Source organism: Petaurus breviceps, unplaced genomic scaffold (genome assembly GCF_028583685.1).
Source record: "Petaurus breviceps papuanus isolate PSGF00001 unplaced genomic scaffold, PetGlider_PUasm1.0 582, whole genome shotgun sequence".
Taxonomy (NCBI): Eukaryota; Metazoa; Chordata; class Mammalia; order Diprotodontia; family Petauridae; genus Petaurus; species Petaurus breviceps.
The window spans coordinates 11,055,928-11,077,197 of NW_027186390.1; the positions used below are offsets into that span (position 1 = coordinate 11,055,928).

General features: G+C 38.3%; 2 protein-coding genes across 11 annotated transcripts in view; both read right to left on the reverse strand.

Moving 5' to 3' along the window:
- The window catches only part of BPHL (biphenyl hydrolase like), a 467,045-nt gene that overhangs the window by 75,725 nt on the left and 370,050 nt on the right, over positions 1-21,270 (reverse strand). The window lies entirely within an intron of this gene.
- Positions 1-21,270, reverse strand: part of RIPK1 (receptor interacting serine/threonine kinase 1) — a 60,398-nt gene that overhangs the window by 3,747 nt on the left and 35,381 nt on the right. For 7 of the 8 annotated variants that reach the window (XM_069103581.1, XM_069103577.1, XM_069103574.1 and 4 more), the window contains 7 exons: positions 19,322-19,583; positions 13,212-13,361; positions 9,920-9,996; positions 7,200-7,290; positions 4,927-5,469; positions 2,059-2,136; positions 645-794 (listed from right to left, as the gene is read on the reverse strand). In XM_069103581.1, the coding sequence (XP_068959682.1) occupies positions 645-794; positions 2,059-2,136; positions 4,927-5,469; positions 7,200-7,290; positions 9,920-9,996; positions 13,212-13,361; positions 19,322-19,583 (1,351 nt within the window). The remainder of the gene's footprint in view (positions 1-644; positions 795-2,058; positions 2,137-4,926; positions 5,470-7,199; positions 7,291-9,919; positions 9,997-13,211; positions 13,362-19,321; positions 19,584-21,270) is intronic. The other variant, XM_069103582.1, reaches the window with a different exon arrangement.

Here is a 21,270-nt window from a genome sequence, read left to right on the forward strand (position 1 = left end):
CAAGTCTTTTAAACTCTAGGGATCCAGTTTCTTTAGGAGATGAAAGATAGAGATTATGACAATAGTTCCCCCAAATAATGTTTTGAGGAAGAATTAGAAAATCCATTTGTAAAAAGTTAAGTTCTTTGTAACTAATAGACTGCTAAATATTTTACAAAGCACAATATGTACCTGGAGACCTCTGGTCACAAATGTTTCCTTGTTTCTCATTTTTTCCCTTTCACCACAATTCCTCTTCTCTTCCCCTCCCATGCAGTTTATGTGTTTCTTTATTCTTTCCTTCCTTTGGTTCTCATGTCCCCAAATCCCCGAGTTTCATTTTGAACTACCTATTCTTTCATTTTCTTCCACTAAGCAGCTGGTAACTATATGCCACTACTCTTGCCCTTTTATTCCACCATCCCTCCTGATTCTTACTCAAAAAAACAAGAAAAAAAACCTAACACCTAGAATACCGGGTTAGTTTGGTGATTATTCTACTTGGTGAAGGTCGAGTTTTTGAAGAACTTAGGCTGAGTAACACCTCAAGTGAGCTATTGCATAGGCAGAAGAAAGGGGAGAGGAAATAAGGTATTAGAATTCCATGCCCCTTGAAAGAGAGAAAACCAGAAATAATTGGGAAGATGTCTTAAAAGAGATATTACCAAATATATGTAGATATTTGGACTCTGGCTCTTGTTGCATGTTTGTGGGTATGTTTTCAATAGGCACACTGCTTTCTTCAATCACCATGAAATTGCTGTTTCCAACCTGAATGCCAGTACTGTTGATGAACTTGTATTTTATTGAGTCTTCTAAAAAGATACCAAGATTGGGGAGGGGGGGTAAAGAGGGAGTGGAAAATAAACATAGTTATATGAGTATAATTTTAAATAAGTGGAAAAGCACAGCATAGGAAAAGGGTTAAGTCTGATTGAGTCAATTTCTCATTCTATATAACTCTCAGAACTCCCTACAAATACCTCTAGGTCAGTATTATGTAGCTAAGTTTCCCAGCTCATTTTCTCAGTAGTTAGGTTTCCCTTACCATCATCCCCTTACTAATCATATCTTTCTTAAAACAGATGAAATAGAAATGGGAATGCAAAAGTTTGAAAAAGTCAGTAAAAACAGCTTTAGATAGTATTTGGCATGTTTACCCTGTGAATTTGAGTGAGCATCCAGTGAATTATCAACATTTATCTTTGGTGTCCTGACTGAAAATAATGACAGTCCAACAGGATTATCCTGCAAAGTACATTGTGTTGTACCATCTTTTTAGAATACCAGCTACGACAAGTTCTGCTGATACTGACTAGGCATTTTGAAAAGGGTGAAATATAGGAAGTCTTCCACTTCTCTAATTTCCAAATAAAAAAATAGGAAGGAAGCTATCTTCTTAAATTTCCGCAACCCTCTTAGAAAGTAAAATATCTTTATGCTGCTGCTTTTGAAATAGTTAATCGGAAATCATTTTTAAGGATGGCATAGCATTAAAGACAAAGAAAAAGATATGTTTGAGTTCCGAAGCAGGATGAAAAATTGTTTCCAATTGGCCAGGTTGACTAAAATAGATACTGTTTCAAAACCTATGCAACTTGGCAGGATTCAGAGAATTGTATAGCAAATAAACTTTTAGGTAGTGTCTTAAGAGGAAAAAGCACTCAGAATACACACAGACTTTAGCACATAAGCAAAAGAGAACTATTGGAGTCACTTGTGATAGTGCTCTAACTGAAACTTTTTTTTATCTTATAGAGTTGTTTGCAATTGTCAATGTCTTTTCTATATAACTCTTTTTAACCACCTTATTGCTGCCATTTAAAAATACAAAATACTTATTGTGGCTCTGAGGAAATCTGCAGTGGTTCTGAGACAGACAAATTAATATTCATATTTTTCTTTCAAAGACTTACAGGAGGCAGAATATGAGAGGTACAATTGGGTGCCACTTAACAGAAGTCATCAAAATTTCTAAGGAAATACTGGCAAATACTTGATGACAAATGAATATCAAATCAGAATCAAATCATTTCTCTTGAAGACAGTCAGGATCTGTTGCAACTCTATAATTGTTACCTGGGCTTGCTGTAGCTCCAGGAAACGAAGGAACAAAAGGGAAATTCTTTATCATGGGTTCCATGATTCTTGTTTGACCTGTATAATGACAAAAAAAAAAAAAAAGACAAAATCTAAGTCTTATTCCTCACCTTCACTAAACAAAAATAAAACAGAGAAGCATAACAAATCCTTTCCTATTTGTTATAGTTCAATTTTAAAAATAATACTATCGTATACTTCAAGCTATAGAAAAAGAGAAAAATATAAAGCCAACTAGTAAGAACTAGGTAGTTACCAAGGTTCTTTCCAAAGCTAAATATACAATCCCATAAGAATACAGGATCAAGCATTTACAAGCCAAAGCCTCCTACAGGCCAAAGAAAAGTCTAGTCTAGAGAAATAACAAAAGTAATTATTTAGCAAGTAAGTGTCTACAATTATCCTCTAGAGAGGGGACAATTTTCAACTATTTGAATTACTTTTAAATTTTGTTAAGGTCCCAAAGAGTATCAGTGGGAAAAATACTCATACCTCTTATGCTAATGGACCCAACTAGAACAGGAAGGAGTGCTCCAAAGGGAGATCAGTGAGGGAAAATGGACACATCTAAGCTTTTCTGTGTTCATATATGACTCACAGAACTGGTTTTGTAATATGATTAATCTTTTGAAATATATCCACTTATTTATAAAATCATGGATTATATTATCTCTAGGACAATGATTCTTGGTTCTTGCAATGTGAGAATACAAAGTATACCACATACAAAGATGTACTTTTCATTTTTAAAAATCTATATTTCTCCATTGTAGACTTGAAGCTACCAAATAAAAGAGAACTTTAAAAAAGCTAACTAAATTTAATTGGTCCTTTTACCCTAGTAAAAAGTTTTACAAGTTATTTTGAAGCAGGGTTTGCATATGGGAGCTGGTGGAGTAGGTAATAATTGCTAGAGTCTTTTGCCCTAGTAATGTTGTGCTGAAAGGAGCGAGACAAGAGACCCCTGAGAGTAAAATTTGGAAGTGGATTTTATTTTCCGAGGGACTGTTCGGGGTCAGGCCCAAATCGAACAGTGAGTCTGCACGGACAATGTGTTGGCTTTTAAAGGGATACCACACAAGCAGAAACTTGCAGAGGCCAAGAACAGTGATTGGTCAGTACACACCTCAAAATTCCTGCTGGTACCAAGTCTCCCTGACTCAGAAGAGCACCCACCTCTATGGAGGTTAGCTGACTGGGTATTGGCGGAGTTCGGTGGAGAGAGGGTGGAACTGACCTGGCGGTCTGCTCACTTCCCTGAGGGAGGGCTGAGGTTGGGGGATGGGAAGACCAGGTAGCCAGGCACAACAATGGGACCCAGTGATTTAGTGTATCCTTTTTGATTATTGCCATTTGTAATCTTCCTTCACTACTAAAAACATGTATTTAGAACTCTTGGAAATTGTCACTTTTCTTTGTCCACAAGATATGAAGTAAGAAATTTTAAAGTTTTCAAAAGTAGAGGTTCTTCTGATCCAACCTTTCTGGAGAACAATTTAGAACTATACCCAAAGGCTTATACAACGGTGCATACCCTTTGATCCAGGAATAGCACAGCTAGGGTTATATCCCAAAAACACAAAAAAAGGGGGAAAGGTACCTATTTGTACAAAAATATTTATAGCAGCTCTTTTTGTGGTGGCTAAGAATTAAATCAAAGGGATGCCCATCAATTGGAGAATGGCGAAACAAGCTGTGGTATATGATTGTAACGGAATTCTATTGTGTTATAAGAAATGACAAGTAGGATGATTTCAGAAAAACTTGGAAAGACTTATATGAACTGATGCATAGTGAAATACACAGAACCAGGAGAACATTGTACACAGTAACAGCAATATTGTTCAATAGAGAATTGTGAATGACTTAGCTATTCTCAGCAATACAGTGATCTAAAATAATCCCAAAGGACTAATGATGACACATACTATCCTCCTCCAGAGAAAGAACTGATATTGACTTAATATAGATTGAAACATGTTATCTTTCACTTTCTTTTATTTTTTTCCCTTTTATTCTAGTCTTCTTGTACAAAATGACTAATATGGAAATATTTTACATAATTGCACACGTATAACTTATATCTCAATGCCTACCATCTCAGGGAGGGAGGGAGGGATAGAATATGGTAAATGTTAAAAAAATTTTTTTTAAATTGGGGGGAAAAGAAGAAAAGAAAAAACAGTAAAAAAATTGAAGTAGGAGTTCTTAACCTATTTTATGTGTCATGGACCCCACTGGTAGTCCAGTGGAGCTAACGGAACGCTTAACAGAATAATTCCATTAAATGCATAAAATAAAATACATAGAATTACAAAGGAAACCAAGTATACTGAACTTGTTGTTGTTGTTCAGTTATTTTTAGTCCTGTCTGACTCTTTGTGATTCCATTTGGAGTTTTCTTGGTAAAGATACAGAAGTGGTTTGCCATTTCCTTCTCTAGCACATTTTACAAATGAACTAAGGCAAAGAAGGTTAAGTGACTTGCCCAGGGTCATACAGCTATTAAGTATTTGAGGCCCAGCACTCTAGTCACTATGCCACCTAGTTGCCCTATATTGAAATACAGTTAACAAATATATTTTTAAAAGCAAACAAGCTAACTGACCCTAGATTAAAATCCCCTGCTTAGCAAGCGTTTCTTGGACCAAAATCCAATCAACCTCACCCAAAGCAACCAGTTCATGGTTCCATGTACTTGGCATTTGCCAAATGTTAAAAAGATAACTGCTCCCCATATACATATAATCACAATAATCAGTGTCAACTTTACTTTCAGGAAACTACTAGATATAGGAAAGAAGCAAAAAAAAAAAATAGTCCAAGTCAAAAAGGCGGATTGATTACCTGTTGGACTGAATGGGAGAGTTGGCATGTTTGCTCCTGTGGTAGACTCAGGTACAGATGTTTTAAAGGGGCTAGATACAGCATTTAGATTTAGTCCATATAAATTGCCTGCTCTTGATCCAAAAACTTGATGGTTATTCAACAGCGGTACTTGTGGGGTAGATGGCTCTGCTGGTTGCCGTAAAAGATTGCTGTTATTGTTTGCAATGGGACGACAAGAGCCCATCCCAGGAATGAAATTATTCTGATAAAACCCAAGCTTCTGAGGTTGAGCAGGCCCTGTGAAAGGGTCATGGGAGACTCTTCTCCTCCTTTCTTCTTCTCTTTTAGCTGCAACAGATCTAGACTGACTATTTGTCGGTTTATCCATTCGGCTGCCATAGAGATGGTAGTTTGCCTCTTCCTGTAGCTTGCTTTGTAAGCTTAGCGCCTCAGGAGAGACCTCACTCTCCACTGGCTGGTTGTCAGAGTAGGGAGCAAACATGGATTCATCAATACAGCCGTTCCTGAATTCCTGGGAGCTATGGAGTGAATTGGGCTGTTCTGTAGCATGGAAAGAAGTAGAAGTTTTAAATGAAATCATCTCGACACATTTTTAAAAATATGATATATCTTAACAACAGCATAAATAACTGATATTTACATAAAACATTAAAGTTTGTTTGCAGGGTGCTCTACATACATTATCTCAGATGAAACATACCATCATTATGTCAGAGAACCTTACCAAAACACCATGGAAAAATATGAAAACAATTATAAGAAATCTATGAGCTTCTTCTTTCCCTTAAGAATTAGAGAGATAATAAATGATAATTCACATATAGGAAGAAGGGTACAATATAAAGAGACATCCAGAAATAAAAGTATCCCAGTTAAAGGAGGAATGGCTAGGAATTATTTCTGCTAATTGTGATAAGAGTGAAGCTTATCCCAATTATTGAAAAAGGATGTGTTGAAAGGAGAAAGAGGAAAAAGTTGTGCTAAATTTTATATTATCATGGTAAAGCTGCAACTTTTTATGATAAAACTCAGTGGTTTAGATTAAAAGTTCCTTTTTATCACCATCAGGTAATTGATAATGAAAAAGCACCTTTTCACCCACTGTTCTAAATAAATACTGCAATGTTGCACCTAGATTACTTTTCCTCCTTGTAAATCTACTTCACAAACATTTCTATGACCAGAAATAATCTGTATCCTGCATATGATATGCATGATATCCTTTCAATTGTATTAGAATTACAGAGTGTTTTTTAAAAAAGAAAGTAAATGTGAAAATATCTTCACAATCTTAGTATTTTGTGCCAGCTAAGTGAGGGTCATCTGAGGCCTGTCCACCTGGATGATAACAGGGAGCTCAACAAGAAAGCAGAAGTATGGCAGGGCCCAGAGGTTAAGAGAGGACAGGTGGGGACATGCAGCCTTATGAGATGGGCTTGGGAGGATGAGGATTCTGCTCGCCTTACAAGGTCAACAGCTTTGATGCAGACCTTCTGGCTGAGGTTTTTGTGGTTCATGTTTTTTAGGGAAGTAGACAAAGGGAGGAGTGATATCATATTCTTGGTGAACTGATAGCAATTTTTGTGAATTGCAGAGTTCGGGCATGTGAATAGGAGGAGAGAAGCATCTGTGGGTAGCAATATGGCACATCCTGCCCAGTGGTCATTTCTGTGCCATCTCTTTGGGAATAGTGTCAGAAGAATTAGCCTGTCTGCTTTCCTGGGGAGTAGGAAGTTCATATTTTCTGTTACCCAGCAGTCAAGCATGTAGGAAGAGGGAGTGTGATGAAAACCTGACCAGGGTCTACGGATGCTATGCCATGGAAAGACTTTCTTAGAGCCAGTCCCTCCCTATGAAGGGGTGTTTATTCCATTGGTTCCATTACCCTGACTGTCAGAGATTAGGGAGGCTCTGACAAATAGGAAGCTGATTTCAGCAAGTTCTACTCCCTAATACCACAGTTCCAAGAAGCAGCAGTGATGATAGGAAGGAGATAGATAGGACATTTAAACACTTATCATCCATGCCATTTATTTGGCATTCAAACACATTCTGCTTCTGATAACTTATGTTTTTACATAAAGTTATGTGTATATATTTTGACTCCCCAAGAATATTACTAAGTCTTTGAGGGCAGAGAACAATTACATTTCTTTGTTTCCTGCTTTGCCCTGAAAGCTATTTCACCAATAGTAAACCCTTAATAAATGTTTGTTAAATAAGTGAATGAAAGTACAAATAAAGTGACTTGCAGGTATCCTGGAAGTTACCTGAATTTGTTCTGCTTGGGGGCACTGGTACTGAATCAATCTGGAGAGACTGCATCCTTTTCACTACTTCATTTGGAGCAGGATATGCTTCCTAGAGAAAAAGCCGAAGCCTAAAAGCAATGCTTTTGCAAGTATCAAATACAGTCCAGTTATGGAAAATACAAAATCATATGGACTATCACATTTGCAGTCTGAAATGGGAGAGACCTTTGCCATCATCTAGTCTAACCCATTTCTGAGTAAGAATGTCCTTTACAACATCTCCAACAAATTATTATCCAATCTTTGCTTAAAGACTTGTAGTGACAGATAGTCTATGACCTCCCAAGGCGGCCTGTTATACTCATGGAGAGTTCTAATTGTCAGGAGGCTTTCCCTTACATTATGCCTAAATCTATCTTTCAGGGGCAGCTAGGTGGCACAGTGAATAGAGCACCAGCCCTGGAGTCAGGAGGACCTGAGTTCAAATCTGGCTTCAGACACTTAACACTTACTAGCTGTGTGAACTTGGGCAAGTCAACCCCAATTGCCTTGCCTTCCCCCCTCCAAAAAAGCAAAAAAAAAAATCTGTCTTTCAGAAATTTCCACCCCATTGCTCCTAGCTCAGCCCTTTTATAACCAAGCAGAACAAATCTAGTCTCTCTTCCCCATGACAGCTCTTCAATTTCACAGTAATATAGGATGATAGATTTAGAGCTAGAAAGGACTTAAGAAGTGATCTAGTCTAACTCCCTCATCTTACAAATGAGGAAACTGAGACCTAGAGATGTTGTGACTTGACCAAAATCACACAGGTAGTAAGTGGCAGAGTCAGCATTTGAACCCAAGTCCTCTGGTTCCAAATTAAGAAATCTTCAACGTATCTAACATGTTACCCCTAAGTCTTCTCTTCCCTAGGCTAAGCAACCCCATTTCTTTTGACCATTTCTCATATAGCATGATCTCTAGGACCTTCACCATCCTCTGGATGGCCTAATGTTTGTTACTGGCACCCAGAAATGAACACAACACTCCAGGGTATGGTTTGACCAGGGCAGAATACAGCAAGGGTATTACCCACCTCATTCTAGACTGCTGATCTTTTCATGTGACCTCAGATGTCAATTGTTTTTTTGGCCACTACCATTACACTACTGATTTATATCAAGCATATAGTCCATTACTCCCCTACCCCTGATCTTTTTCACAGTTGGTCAGTTACACAATGCCTAATTAGTCCTTATAAAGTTGATTTTTTTAAAATCCAAGGCTAAGACTTTACATTCATCCTTATTAAATTTCACCATATTCTATTTAGTACATTGTTTTAAACTGTCGAAATGCTTTTGGATCTTGATTTAGTCATTCAAGATGTTAACTAGGCCTTCCATTTCTGTTATCAACATACAGAGTAAGTGTGCCCTCTATGCCTTCCATCCAAGTCACTGAAAAAAAATGTTAAATAATATGGGAGGTCAAAGACCCATCTCTGGGACCGTCTAATAAAGACTTCTTTCCAAGCTGACATTGAACGTTGAATAATAATAATGATAATAGCTCACATTTATGTAGCATTTGAAGGTTTGCAAAATGTTTTCCTCACAACAACTTTGTGAGATAGGTAGGGAAATGTTATTATCTACATTTTACAGATGAGAAAAATGGCACAGAAAAAATTAAATGACTCACCCAGGTTCACCTGACTAGTAAATGTTAGAGCAGGAAGTTGAACCCAAGTACCCTAACTCTGAGTTTAGTCCCATCTCCACTACATCATACAACCTCTTCTTACAGTACTTTTTTTTGGCAATTCAGCACATTCTGAATCCAGCTAACTATGCCAGTTCACTTCTTTCCATATTCTCCATAAAGATAGCATGAGAAATTTGGTGAATATTTTGCTGACATCTAGAGGAACTATCTACAGCATTCTTCTGACCTTAGAAATCCCATAAAAAAATGAAGGTTGGTCTAATATGACTTTATTCTTGATGAAGCCATACTGATAACCACTGTAATCACTGCTTCCTTTGCTAGAAGTTCACTAATTGTAACTTCAGTAGAATGTTCAAGAATTTTGTCAGAAATTAAAGTCAAGCCCTTTGGTGTAAAATTTACAGACTCAACTCTCTTCCCTTTTTTGAAAATTAGGACAGCATTTGTCCTTCTTTGGGTTCAAGTGCCTCTTCTGTTCTCCACCATCTTTCAGAGATCACTGAGAATGGCTTAGCCATTATAACTACCAGTTCTTTCAATACCCAAGGATCTAGCGCACCTTGGTCTGGTGACGAATTCATCAAGGACAGCTACAGGATTTCTTATTGTCTATTTATCTTAAGTTTCAACTCCCTATTAGCCATTTTTTGTTCTATCCTTTCCAATCCAAAGACCATTCTCTGTGACATAGAGAAAGTTCCATAATTCTTCCAACTCTTAGCTTTCCCTGTCCATTTTAATTGTTCAATCCACCCTGTGCTGAGGAGTCCTCATTCCTTCTTTGATCTTCTTTTCCTTATATAGGAAAAAAAAAGTCTATTGCTTTTTAGCATTAAAAAATTAACCCCTTTGTAAATGAAAAACAAATGAAAACTCAGTAGCTAATGTTCTTTTTTGTAGTCACCAACATGAAGTTACTAGAAAAACCACAGGAACAGTAATTCTGTGCCTCCTTGTTATTTATGTTTAAAAATACAAATATGTGACATAAATGTCCATTTTTGAGCATCCATTACTCTACTTACTTTTAAATTCTTCACATCTTCTTCAACCTTTTTTTCAAAATTTTCAAGGTAGAAAGGTCTGAATTCTTGGTTGATTTCTGTGAAAAAAAATTTTTTTTCACAGTTTTAACATTTTTTGTACAAAAGTAAAAATGTTAATTTGTCATCATTATAAAGTGAAATGACCCTGGAATGATTATAGAGTTGATGAGGAATAGCAAAAAAAAAAAAGTAAATAGTCCGTTAATAAAGAAACTTAATAAGATGGTTGCTAACAGGCTAGACAGAAGTACAGCATGGTAGGAGGCTCTAGGAAGCAAAGGGTTTTGGGTTGCTATAGTCTTTCCCAGCTTCCCCTTCACAGACCAGAGTATACTGACTCAGCACTTCTTATTTTGATTTACCACTTCAAGAGGTTTGGAAACTGCAGATCCTTGATGGCAAAGCACCACCGATGGCATAAATTTGAGTCTAGAATGCACAAGATGATGATGTCCAATGTACAAAGGTAAAGAGAGTATGGCTTGAGTCCTACGCGGACAAAGAAGGGAAGTCACTCATGCTCAGGGTATCTTTGGCTCTTCCCTCTTCTTCACTAATTAGCTGCTAAGTCTTGTGAATCCACCCCTCTCTCTCCAATTTTTCTTGGATCCCTTCTCTTTTTTGTTCTCCCTGAAATGACTTTCCCTTCCCTAGGGCTCTTCCTGCCTCAGTCTTTGCCTTTTCCAACTCATCTTTCTCTAGCTGCCAAATAAAATTTTCATTATTGTGTTGCTTTGATCATTATTAGTCCTCTGCTCAAAACCTTCACTGGCTTTTCATTGCTTACTGAATAAAACCTATATTCCTCATCCTGACATCCATCAGTGTTCATCACTGTAAAACATTTGTCAATGTGGTCATCATTACAGTTGAGTTGTCATCTTTACAAAGTGAAATGCTCCTAAAGAGTGATTAGAAAAAGCAATAAAATGAAGTAGTTCTTTGATAAAGAGAATTAATTTTTAAAAAGCTGATAACAGGCTAGACAGAAAGTACATCCTAAGAATCTCTAGGAAGCAAAGGATTTTGGGTTATTAGAACCCAATGTTTTGCAACCTTCAGCCTCAGATATTTACTTGATATGTGACCCCAGGCAAGTCACTTAACCTTCTATTTGTCTCAGTTTCCTCATCTATAAAATGGGGATAATAACAACTCCTACTTCCAAGGGATGTTACAAGGATTAAATGAGATAATAGTTGTAAAGCGCTTATATGGCACATATTACGATCTATATTAATGTTAGTTATTATTTATTATTATTATTATTGTTAGATATTCTCTACAGTCTAGCTCTACTTTTCTGCCAAACAGGACTGCTCACTGTCTTTAGTTCTCATCCTGCTCTCTCCCATTTCCCTGCCTTTGGCCATTCTCATTTGTTTGCCTTGGTCCTCTTGTCTCCCCCTTCCTCTCCTTTAGAAAGCTTCCCTTCCTTCCTCCATGTCCTAACTCAGGTATCACTTTCTCAATGAAGCCATCTCTGATTATCTCTCCAAACTCCTCTACCTCTTCCCTCCCCCACCCAAGAGAAAGTGAACTTTCAAATTTATCACAGAACTCTGGAAATCTTTTTCATTCTATCATAATTTCTGTGTATATGTCTCTCCCACCCCACATTAGGTCTATATTCCTTAAGGTCTGGTACTATGGCATTTTGTATTCTTAGAGAAAGAATTATCATTTTAGCTCCTTCCCTGCTCCTCTCTTTTATGCATATACTTGTTCTGAACACACACACACACACACACACACACACACACACACACACACACGATGTAAATATAATGAGATTTGCGAATAAGCCTGGTCCTATAAAGTCTGCCCAGAGGACATCAACTTGTTTAGGACACCTTCAAAAAACTTTAATTGGCCTTGGCCTCTTGCTTTCTTGGTAGAGCCTCCACTCATGAACTGACTTTTTTATGGATAGTATTGGGTGAGACACAGTGCTACAAAGGGGAGAGGCCTTGATCTGGGAATCCTGCAGCCTAGTCCAATACTAGGCTTTGCAGCTAGTTCATTGCTGATAACCTGAGAAGCAGAAAGTTGGAGGTTATCTTCGGTGTTTCAAAAAGTCAGGAAAGCAGGCCTCTTGAACTCCCAAGACCTTGGGTATCTTGCTCTCCTGACCTTCTGAAACTCACAACAGTCACAGCCCCCAACTTCTTTCACCTAAAACGAAAAAGAACAAATTCCATAGCAGGCAAAGAATATGAGCCTGTATTCCTAGGTCACAGGAGGGAGAGAGCCTAACGCCCTTCCTCTTATAGCATTGTCTCTTCTCGCCCAAAACCATTAGTCAAGGAGTCAAACCAAGATCAGAACTCTAACCAAAAGAGCAGAAGGCTGAGGCCATCGCCCCAGTTCCACAACTGCAGCCAACTAAATAAACTACTGCCCACCTGTAATGGGAATGGGAATTTGAAGATCTTCCCTGCTTTGAAAATAAATTCTGCCCCCAGGAGGCTGAATGTAATCACATGGATACCTGTGGTGAGAGGAGTTTGTTGAAGGTTAGAGCAGAGCCCACAGGAAACTGGGAGTCAGAACCAGAGATACAGTGGGAGAGAGAGGGCTCAGACAAGGAGTTAGGTTTGTGAGTAAAATATTGGTCTTGTGTTGGTTTGTGGGAAGGCTTAAGGATGGCGTGGCTCTCTGCTATGCCGTGGTGCATTAACTTCCATGTTGCTATGATGGATTCGGTTTCCTGGTGTTGAGATTTGGTTTTCTGGCATCAGAACAAATGTTTCACTTCTGTCTTATATATGGTGAGTCTGCTATATTTTGTGATTGAGCACCATGTGGGAATATTTATAGTCATGGTAGGTGTTGTAAATGTTGCATTGGTACTACATCACCATGTGATTAACAGATAAGAATTGGTCACAGAATGTTTATGTATGTTCCACAATATCTCCAAAGCACTTCCATTATACATCATTGTGATTATCCGAAAGCAGGAACTCCAGCCACTTTCCTGGGCAACTATATCAGCTAAGCACACTGATATATGCTATATGCTTATAAGGATTGCACTTATTGGCCAGTCACTTGTAAAACAAATGCTAAACAAAGTAGGAGAGGGAAGAGAGACAAAAGATAGAAACAAGATATTGACTTTGTCGTTGTGAGTGCTTAAAAAAAAAGCTGTTTGAAAAGATCTGGAAAATCAATTTGAAACTATTTAGAATTTAGAGCTTAATTTTCTGAGCTCCTATCAGCAGCATCCCTGAAAATATTTTAAAGCTCAGCCTCATAAATACCGTACCACTAAACGTTGGTCGATCATCTGGATTCCCATTCCAGCAGCGTACCATGAGGTTAATAATCTCCTTTGGACTCGTTCCAGCGATTTCTCCCACATTTGGTCTGTTTCCATTTCCAACACATGTTATTATCTGCTGTTCACAAATAGCATCTGAAAGGCAAAAATAAACTTCATCACTGCCCTTCTTTCTCCAGTCTCTCTTCATAAAAGTATGCTACAGCTAAAGGAAAATATGTAAACAAAGTTTTTACCTTTACCTGTACTAGGGATTACTTTTAGTGTCTATAACAAATATAACTGTTAGGAGAGGCAGAAGAGGCTCTTTTAACATAGGGTATTCCTTAGCTGGAAGGGATTTCATGGGTCATCTAGTTAGCCAATGAGATCTCTGAAAGCTTCCAGCCCCCAACTACACTATTATCACTTGTCTTTCTAAGTCCTCAGAAATTAGCTGGGAGCAATGGTTTGTGGAATCTCTATAACATCAACATTTTATTTCTTATTCCAACCTTCTTAACTTTCAAGGAACTCTTTCACAGTCTTCACTTGGCTTTGTAGTCTACTCCTAAATCTCCATCACCCTCCTTAGTAACTTCAATATTTACACTAATGATCCTTCCCACACTTTTGTCTTCCTGAGATTCATCAATATCTTATGACCTCCATCTCCACTCTTTATTCACACAATAGCGTAGTCATTACCTTAAACCTCACCATCACTTGAAAGTGCTCTGTCTCCAAGATCTTGAACACTGATATTCCCTTCTCTAAAGATAACAGACTTCTTCTCAATTAATTTCTTCTTCTTTACTTTCATTACTCGTCCCTGTTCTGGCTTCACTTTCCTTTGCTTCAATCCTGTTTCTATAGTTCAATCATCTCAACCAACAGTGCATTTCCTTCTACCCCTAAGTCCTTATCTCAGTATCCTGGGTCCACTTTTACAAACATTAGGGCTACACTCTGAGAAGGTGCTGTTGAAATTCAGCTGCAGCTAATTTTGTGAAAAGGTCAACTTTGTTCAGCTCTCTGGTGTAGAATGTGCCTATGCCTCAAGCAACCTTCTGAACAGCCCAAAAATGTCACTTTCCTAGTGATATACATAAGACAGGGAAATAAATACAGATACAAGGGGAAACTACCCAGGTAATCAGATCCTAGAGACGCACACTGCTCTGCCACAATGAAATTCCATCTAGCTCTCTCTCCTGTCTTCCTGCCAACACTTAGCTCTGTCATCATAGTGTAATGGTTATGTTAGAAATACCAGCCCAGACACTGGGCTGAGCCTGGCTGCCTCAGACTAAGAGAGCAAAAGATGCTTTTTAAAAAAATGACTATTGGCAGCAGCTGCTACCTTCTCATTTTTACAGTTCACTTGCCCTTCTTTTCTGGTTGTGGTGGCACCTTGCTTCTTTGCCCTTTTGCTAATACCTAATCAATGTCACTCTCATTTGCCTTTTCTACTCAGTGACAACTTGTCTCAATTCTGTTGGTGTCAAGAACAAAAACCATGGTGACTGGGTTCACTTGGTTCTTACACTTCATGGCGGTCTTTCTATTCAGCTATGATTGACTCCCTTATCTCCAATTCACCTGCAAGTCAAGACATCAGCCAGTGATGTCACCAATCCTCTTTGAAAATGAAGGACTTCAAATAGTCCCATTTCCCACAGAAATTGCCCTGAACCTTCTCCCATCTCCTCAAACATCCAACTACACTTTGCCTCAGCACATGACCTTGCTTTTTATTTTATTGAGAATACAGAAACAATTCATGATAAGCTCCCTCCCATGCTCTCTTTCACACCTCTCTCTGTTTTTACTCCTGCCTCCCTTTCCTTCAGTCTTAGAGGATGAAGTGGCTCTCCTCTAGCCAAGGCTTATGGCTTATCCATTTGTCTTCGATACTGTCCTCTCAAGGACTTTGTTCTGTTGATTATTCCCTCTCTCTAGGTCTCCTCTACTGCTTCCTTCCCTTCTGCCTACATATCAAAGTATTTTTTATTCTAAGCGGATCTTCCCTTGTTCACCTACTACTATCTCACAGTATTTTTTCCTCCCTTTCCCAGACAAACTCTAGAAAGAATAGTCCATACTTACTATATCTACTTCCTCATCACCATTCACTTTTCAGCTTGTAATATAGCTTCTATCCCCATCACTACTCAAAGTGATATCTCAAAGATACCAATAAATCCTTAATTTTCAAACCTGAGGGTGTGGGTTGTTTTTTTGTCTTTGGTCCTTGTTCTCATTGATCTTCCTCCAGTCTTCGGGGAGGTATGGATTGTCCTCTCTTTCATGACACTCATCCATTCCTTGGATTCCCTTGCTCTAGCCACTCCTCATTAGTTTCCCACATGCTTGACTACTCCTCAAACCCCCTCACTAACTCATCTTCCTCCTCCCACTCCTTAAGTGTAGTATTATCCAAAAATCTGCTTTCATCCCTTTCTATTGCCCACAACCTTATCCACTTGCAAGGTTTCAATTAGCACCCCATCCTTCCAGCTCTTTTATTTCTTTTGTTGGAAGAGTCATCTGTTTAGTTACCCAAGCTCAAATTCCCATAGACTTCATTAACTCTTTTCTTTACCATCATTTCCTATAACCAGTTGCTCAAACCTGTTGACTGCACATCAGCAGTACTCTGCATTCATTTCCTTTCCACTTATGCTAGTTCAGACCTTCATTGTTTCTCAATGACACTGTTACAATATCCTCCTAATTAGGATTCCTGTGTCCAGTTTCCTTCTCTCCATTTTTCCTTTATTTCAAGGTTCTGTGACTGCTGGTATGTATATTCACTTTGTTGATTCAAATTGAAAATCCTCTATTAGTATGTAATTTTAGTGAGATTCTATGGTCAAAATGTTAATCAACCCATGGTCAAATTGATAGTGGGTGTCTACACTGAGCTACACTGACCGTTGGACATAAAATGTGCCATTGGGTCCATACTTGGAGCATTTTTATCTTTGTAGGACAGATCAGAATTTGTGATCCATTAACACAGACTTCAAAAATCCAAGGTTATCTCCACACCATGATAAAATACCAGAGAGGGCCTTAGTGGAGGCCATCCTCCATAGAGCTACCAAAATAATCTTCCTAATATAGGGGGCTGACTTTGTCACTCACCAGTCACTTGCTATTCTTTCTGATGAAATCCAAACTTGTTAGCTTGGCCTTGAAGGCTCTCTATAACTTATCTTTCTAGTCATATTTTTGTTCAATTCATTTTCACATACTATGTGTTCATCCAGACTTGACTGCTAGCCTCTTTCCACCTCGCTGCATTCTCACAGAGTATCTTCTATTCTTGGGATGCTCTCCTTCCACATCTCTGCCTGTGGAAATTCTTTCTTCTCTTGGGAATTCTATCTCAGGCACCACTTGTTTATTAGATTCACCCAACTGAAAGGTGCTTCTCAAATTTCATAGGACACTTTCCCTTGACATCTCAGAATCACAGAATTTCAGAGTCTGAAGGGACCTCAGTGGCTTCCCAGTCTAACCCATGCCTGAACAAGAATTCCCTTTATGTCCCAACAAATGGTCATTCAGACTCTCTTTAAATATTTCCAATGAAAAGGAAACCACTATGTCCCAAAGCAATCTATTCTGGTTCAGAGTAATTGTTAGGAAGTTTTTCCTTACATGAAGGCCATTTAACATCTAGTTTTACTCTTTGAGGCCAAGGAACACAAACCTGATCCTTCTTTCACATGATAGGCTTTTAAAAACTAGAAGATGGCAATCATGTGCTTTTGCATCTTCTCTTTTTTTCCCCCCAGGGTGAAGATTCCCTATTCTCCAACCAATTGTCATATGGCATGAGCTTGTGCCCCTTCACTATCCTTTACCCTCCTCTGGATGTTCCCCAGCTCATCAATGTCCTTCCTAAAGTATGGTTCCTAGAATTGAACACAATACTTCAGACTCTAGTTGTGGGCTGACCAGAATAGAAGAGGACTATGAACTCTTTTTCCTGGATACTATGTCTCGAAGTGCAACGTAAGATGATATTATTATTTTTTTTACTATAATCCACTAAAATCTCCAAATCTTTTTGAGAGGAACTGCTGCCTAACCTTGCTTCTCCCCATCTAGTCATGTTAAGTCAATTTTTGGAAACTTTAAAAAAAATTCCCTTAGCTTGTCCTACTTAGTTGTTGTTCAGTCATTCAGTCATGTCCAACTCTTTGTGACCCCATGGACCATAGCATACCAGGGTCTCAAAGTCTGCCCAAGTTTATGTTCATTGCTTCTATGATACTGTCTATCCATCTTATGCTCTTCTGTCCCCATTTCATTTTTCCTTCAGTCTTTACAACATCAGGGTCTTTTCCAATGAGTCCTATCTTCTCATTATGTGGCCAAAGTATTTAAGCTTCATTTTACCAGTGAACAGCTAGAATTAATTTCTTTAAGTATTGACTGATTTGATTTCCTTGCTGTCCAAGGGATTCTTAAAAGTCTTCTCTGGCATCACAGTTTGAAAGCGTTGATTCTGTGGCACTCAGCTTTCTTTATAGTCTAATTCTCATGGCCATACATTGCTACTGGTAAAACCATGTTGTAGTTCAATGTTTCAGTCATATCTGACTCTTCGTTACTCCATCTTGGGGGTTTTCTTGGTGAAGATACTGAAGTGGTTTACCATTTCCTTCACCAGCTCATTTTACAGGTAAGGAAAATGGGGCAAACAGGGTCAAATTACTAGCCCAGGGTCACACCACTAGTAAATATCTGAGATCTAATTTGAACTTGGGTCATCCTGACTCCAGGACAGGAATTCGCTCCACTGCGCCACCTAGCTACCATGGAAAAACCAGAGCTTTGCCTTTGGGACCTTTGTTGGTGATGTCTCTGCTTTTTATTATTCTGTCCATACTTGCCATAGATTTTTCCAAGGAGCAAGCATCTTTTAATTTAATAGCTGCAGTGATCTTTGAGCTCAAGAATATAAAATCTGACACTGCTTCTATTTCTTCTTTCTCTATTTTTCAGGAAGTGATGGGACTAGTTACCAAGATTTTAGTTTTTTGGATGTTAAGCTTCAAGCCAACCTTTACATTCTCCTCTTTCACCCTCATCAAGAGGCTTCTTAATTCTTCTACCTAGTTTTATATGCACATATGTGTGTATGTATATATGTATATATACATATATGTATAAATGTGTGTGTATCTTAATCTCCTGATTATATTGTAAGCTTTTCAAATCATGAGCTAGTTCCCATCCCCCATTTCCACCAACATTAAATATTCAATTAAAAAACAATAAGTGAGATTCTGTGAAATGGTCATTGTGCCTCTCTATTCAAAGTTTTCCAGTAATGGGGAAATCACAACTCCCTATGTTAAATATGCCTCATAACCAACTGAGTATTATTCATTAGAGATGGGAAATTGAGAGCAAATTCAGCTGGTACAATACAAGTAGGCCAGGCTGGATTTAACCAAGCTTCATTGTTCTGGCACACATTATGTGTGGGCTTTGGAGCAGTATGGACCAGATATCTATGAGCATCTGCTTGCACCCCAGTGAGAACACAAGGGATGGAGACTCAGGCTCAAACACCACAAATGCACAGGTACACTGCACCTTCTCTTCAGTGTATTTCCTACTCACTTTCACCACTATATCCAGACCAGTTCAATCCAAAGGCTATCTGGCATCCCTAAAAGTTAGTTTGCAGTTCCCAAACTATCAAATTCCACGACCTTTAGCTGTTTCCTGCAATAGTAGCAACATCTAATGGGGGGGTGTTTCCATGGTGCACCTATTTTCCCTCCCACCTCTCCTTCTAGATTGTAAGTTCTTTGAGGACAGGAACTATGTCTTATATAACATTTTGTCCTTCAGAGACTAGCACAGCAGTTTACTTAAGCTGTGTTAAATAAATACACAAAGCCCCTTTTGTTGAACTTTAAGAATCCATCCAGAGTTTGAATGAAATATTAGGATTTCTTATTACTACTATGACTCTTTTCTTTTTATCCTGAGTTTCCTTTAAACTGTAACTAATTTTCTAAAGACAAATAGGTTTTAACCATGGAACAATTTGGGTTAATCATTTGATGTTCTCCCACATGTCTTACTTTCATATGGTTCCTTGTTGGCAAAAATCGCCCAGAGCACTATGGCAAAGCTGTACACATCTGACTTGTCGGTGGGCTTCGCGTTGATATCGTTCAAGTGTTCTGGGGCCATGTATAATAGGGTGCCAGCGTCTGCCCTACTCATAGTACTTAGATGGTCAGCGTTCACATTAGCAGCAATATTTATTTTCCTCTGCCTGTTGTTTTCCTCTTTAGTCAGTTTGCTCCAGGTCTTAAAGGAGGCAACACCAAGATCTGCTATCTGCAAAAGAGGGCAAAACCAGAGATCAGACTACAGGATATACATGTGACGTAATCTTGGTAAGTGATCACTCCCTCTTCAAGTTTTCTTATAATATTTTGTCTGGCTATCTCCTTTGTTCCTACTACCTTCTACCTAATATGTACATGTTGTATTCCCCCACTAGACTATAAGCTCCTCAAGAGCAGAGATTGGGTCATTTTTCATCTCTGTATTTCCACTGCCTAGTATAATGCCCTGAACACAGCAGGTGCTTAATAAATGTTTGTTGGATTGACTTAAAATGGAAGGTACTATGAAATCTTGCAGAAAACTTTGGTTTAATCCAAGTCATTAGAGACCTACATGAATTTTTAGACAAATATGGCAGATATGATATATAAAAAAGAGCAGTCAGAAGTTGTTGTTTAGTTGATTTTCAGTCATGTCCAACACTTTGTGACCCCCATTTGGTGTTGGTTTGCCATTTCCTTCTCCAGCTCATTTTACAGATGAGGAAACTGAGGCAGACAGGGTTAAGTGACGTGCCCAGGGTCACACAGCTAGTAAATATTTGAGGCCAGATTTGAATTCAGAAGATTCCAGGCTGGACACTTTCCCCACTTTGTCACCTGCTTGCTGTGGTGTATGGGGAGTTCAGGGAGCATTAGCAGCTCAGATGTGAGGACTTGCTCAGTCCTTTTCAGGACTGTTCATTCACCTTTGGTGTCCACCTTAAGTCTTACCTGTAGCTCCAAGAAGCTATAGGAGATGCATAGGCCACCCCACCCCTGACTCTCAGGTAAACTTTCTCATCAGAAGGGCTAAACCAGGTTGAAGGTAACTGATGGACCTCAAACCTGTCAGTGAATTAGGGTGATGTCTACCCCAAGCATGTGAAAATTTTCCCCAGAAGAATGAGATGAGAAACATTATTTTCCAATGGCCATTGTGGAGCTTGGTTGGGCATCGAAGATGACAATATCCTTTGCATTCTGGGCCATTTCCAGTTATCTTGACTTTTGTCCTACCACTGAACTTCAATGACTCAGGAAGAGAAAGGCTGATGACTTTGCATAGCTCTGCCTCACTTAAATTCAATTCATGTGCAAGTCGAGACATCACCCTGTGATGTCACTGGTCCAGGACAAACAACATGAATTAAAAAAAAGTGATAGCATTCAGATGAAGGTTCATTTTTTAGGTTAATTTAACTAGTAAAATTACCCAAAAAAGTTCTGACTACTTTATCTAAATAAAAGATGTGTGCCAATAATAAAGGATTAAGTTTTACATCACAGATTTAGAGCTGGAAAGGATGTGAGAAGACCTCTAGCCTAATCTTATTTTAATACAAAAAAAAATTGAGGCTCAAGTCAATTAACTGACTTGCCTAATGTCATACAGAAACAGGGATTTAAATCAAGATCTTTTGGCTCTATAACTTAGAATTCTATACCACATTGCTACCCTAATTTCTCAGGAATCTATAAATTCCTCTGGAAATGTCCCTTGGAAATTTATTTACTCCTTTTGATCTTCTTTTATATGTTAATATGTTATATAATTTTACAATTAAAAATAATTTATATATTAATATTCTATGAAAAGTTCCAAAGCAGCTGTAAAAAAGCTAAAGGCAGTTTTTAATAGGTCCAAATAAGGGATCGAAAAAAACAGTTAAAATTTCCTACTTTTTCCTTTTGCG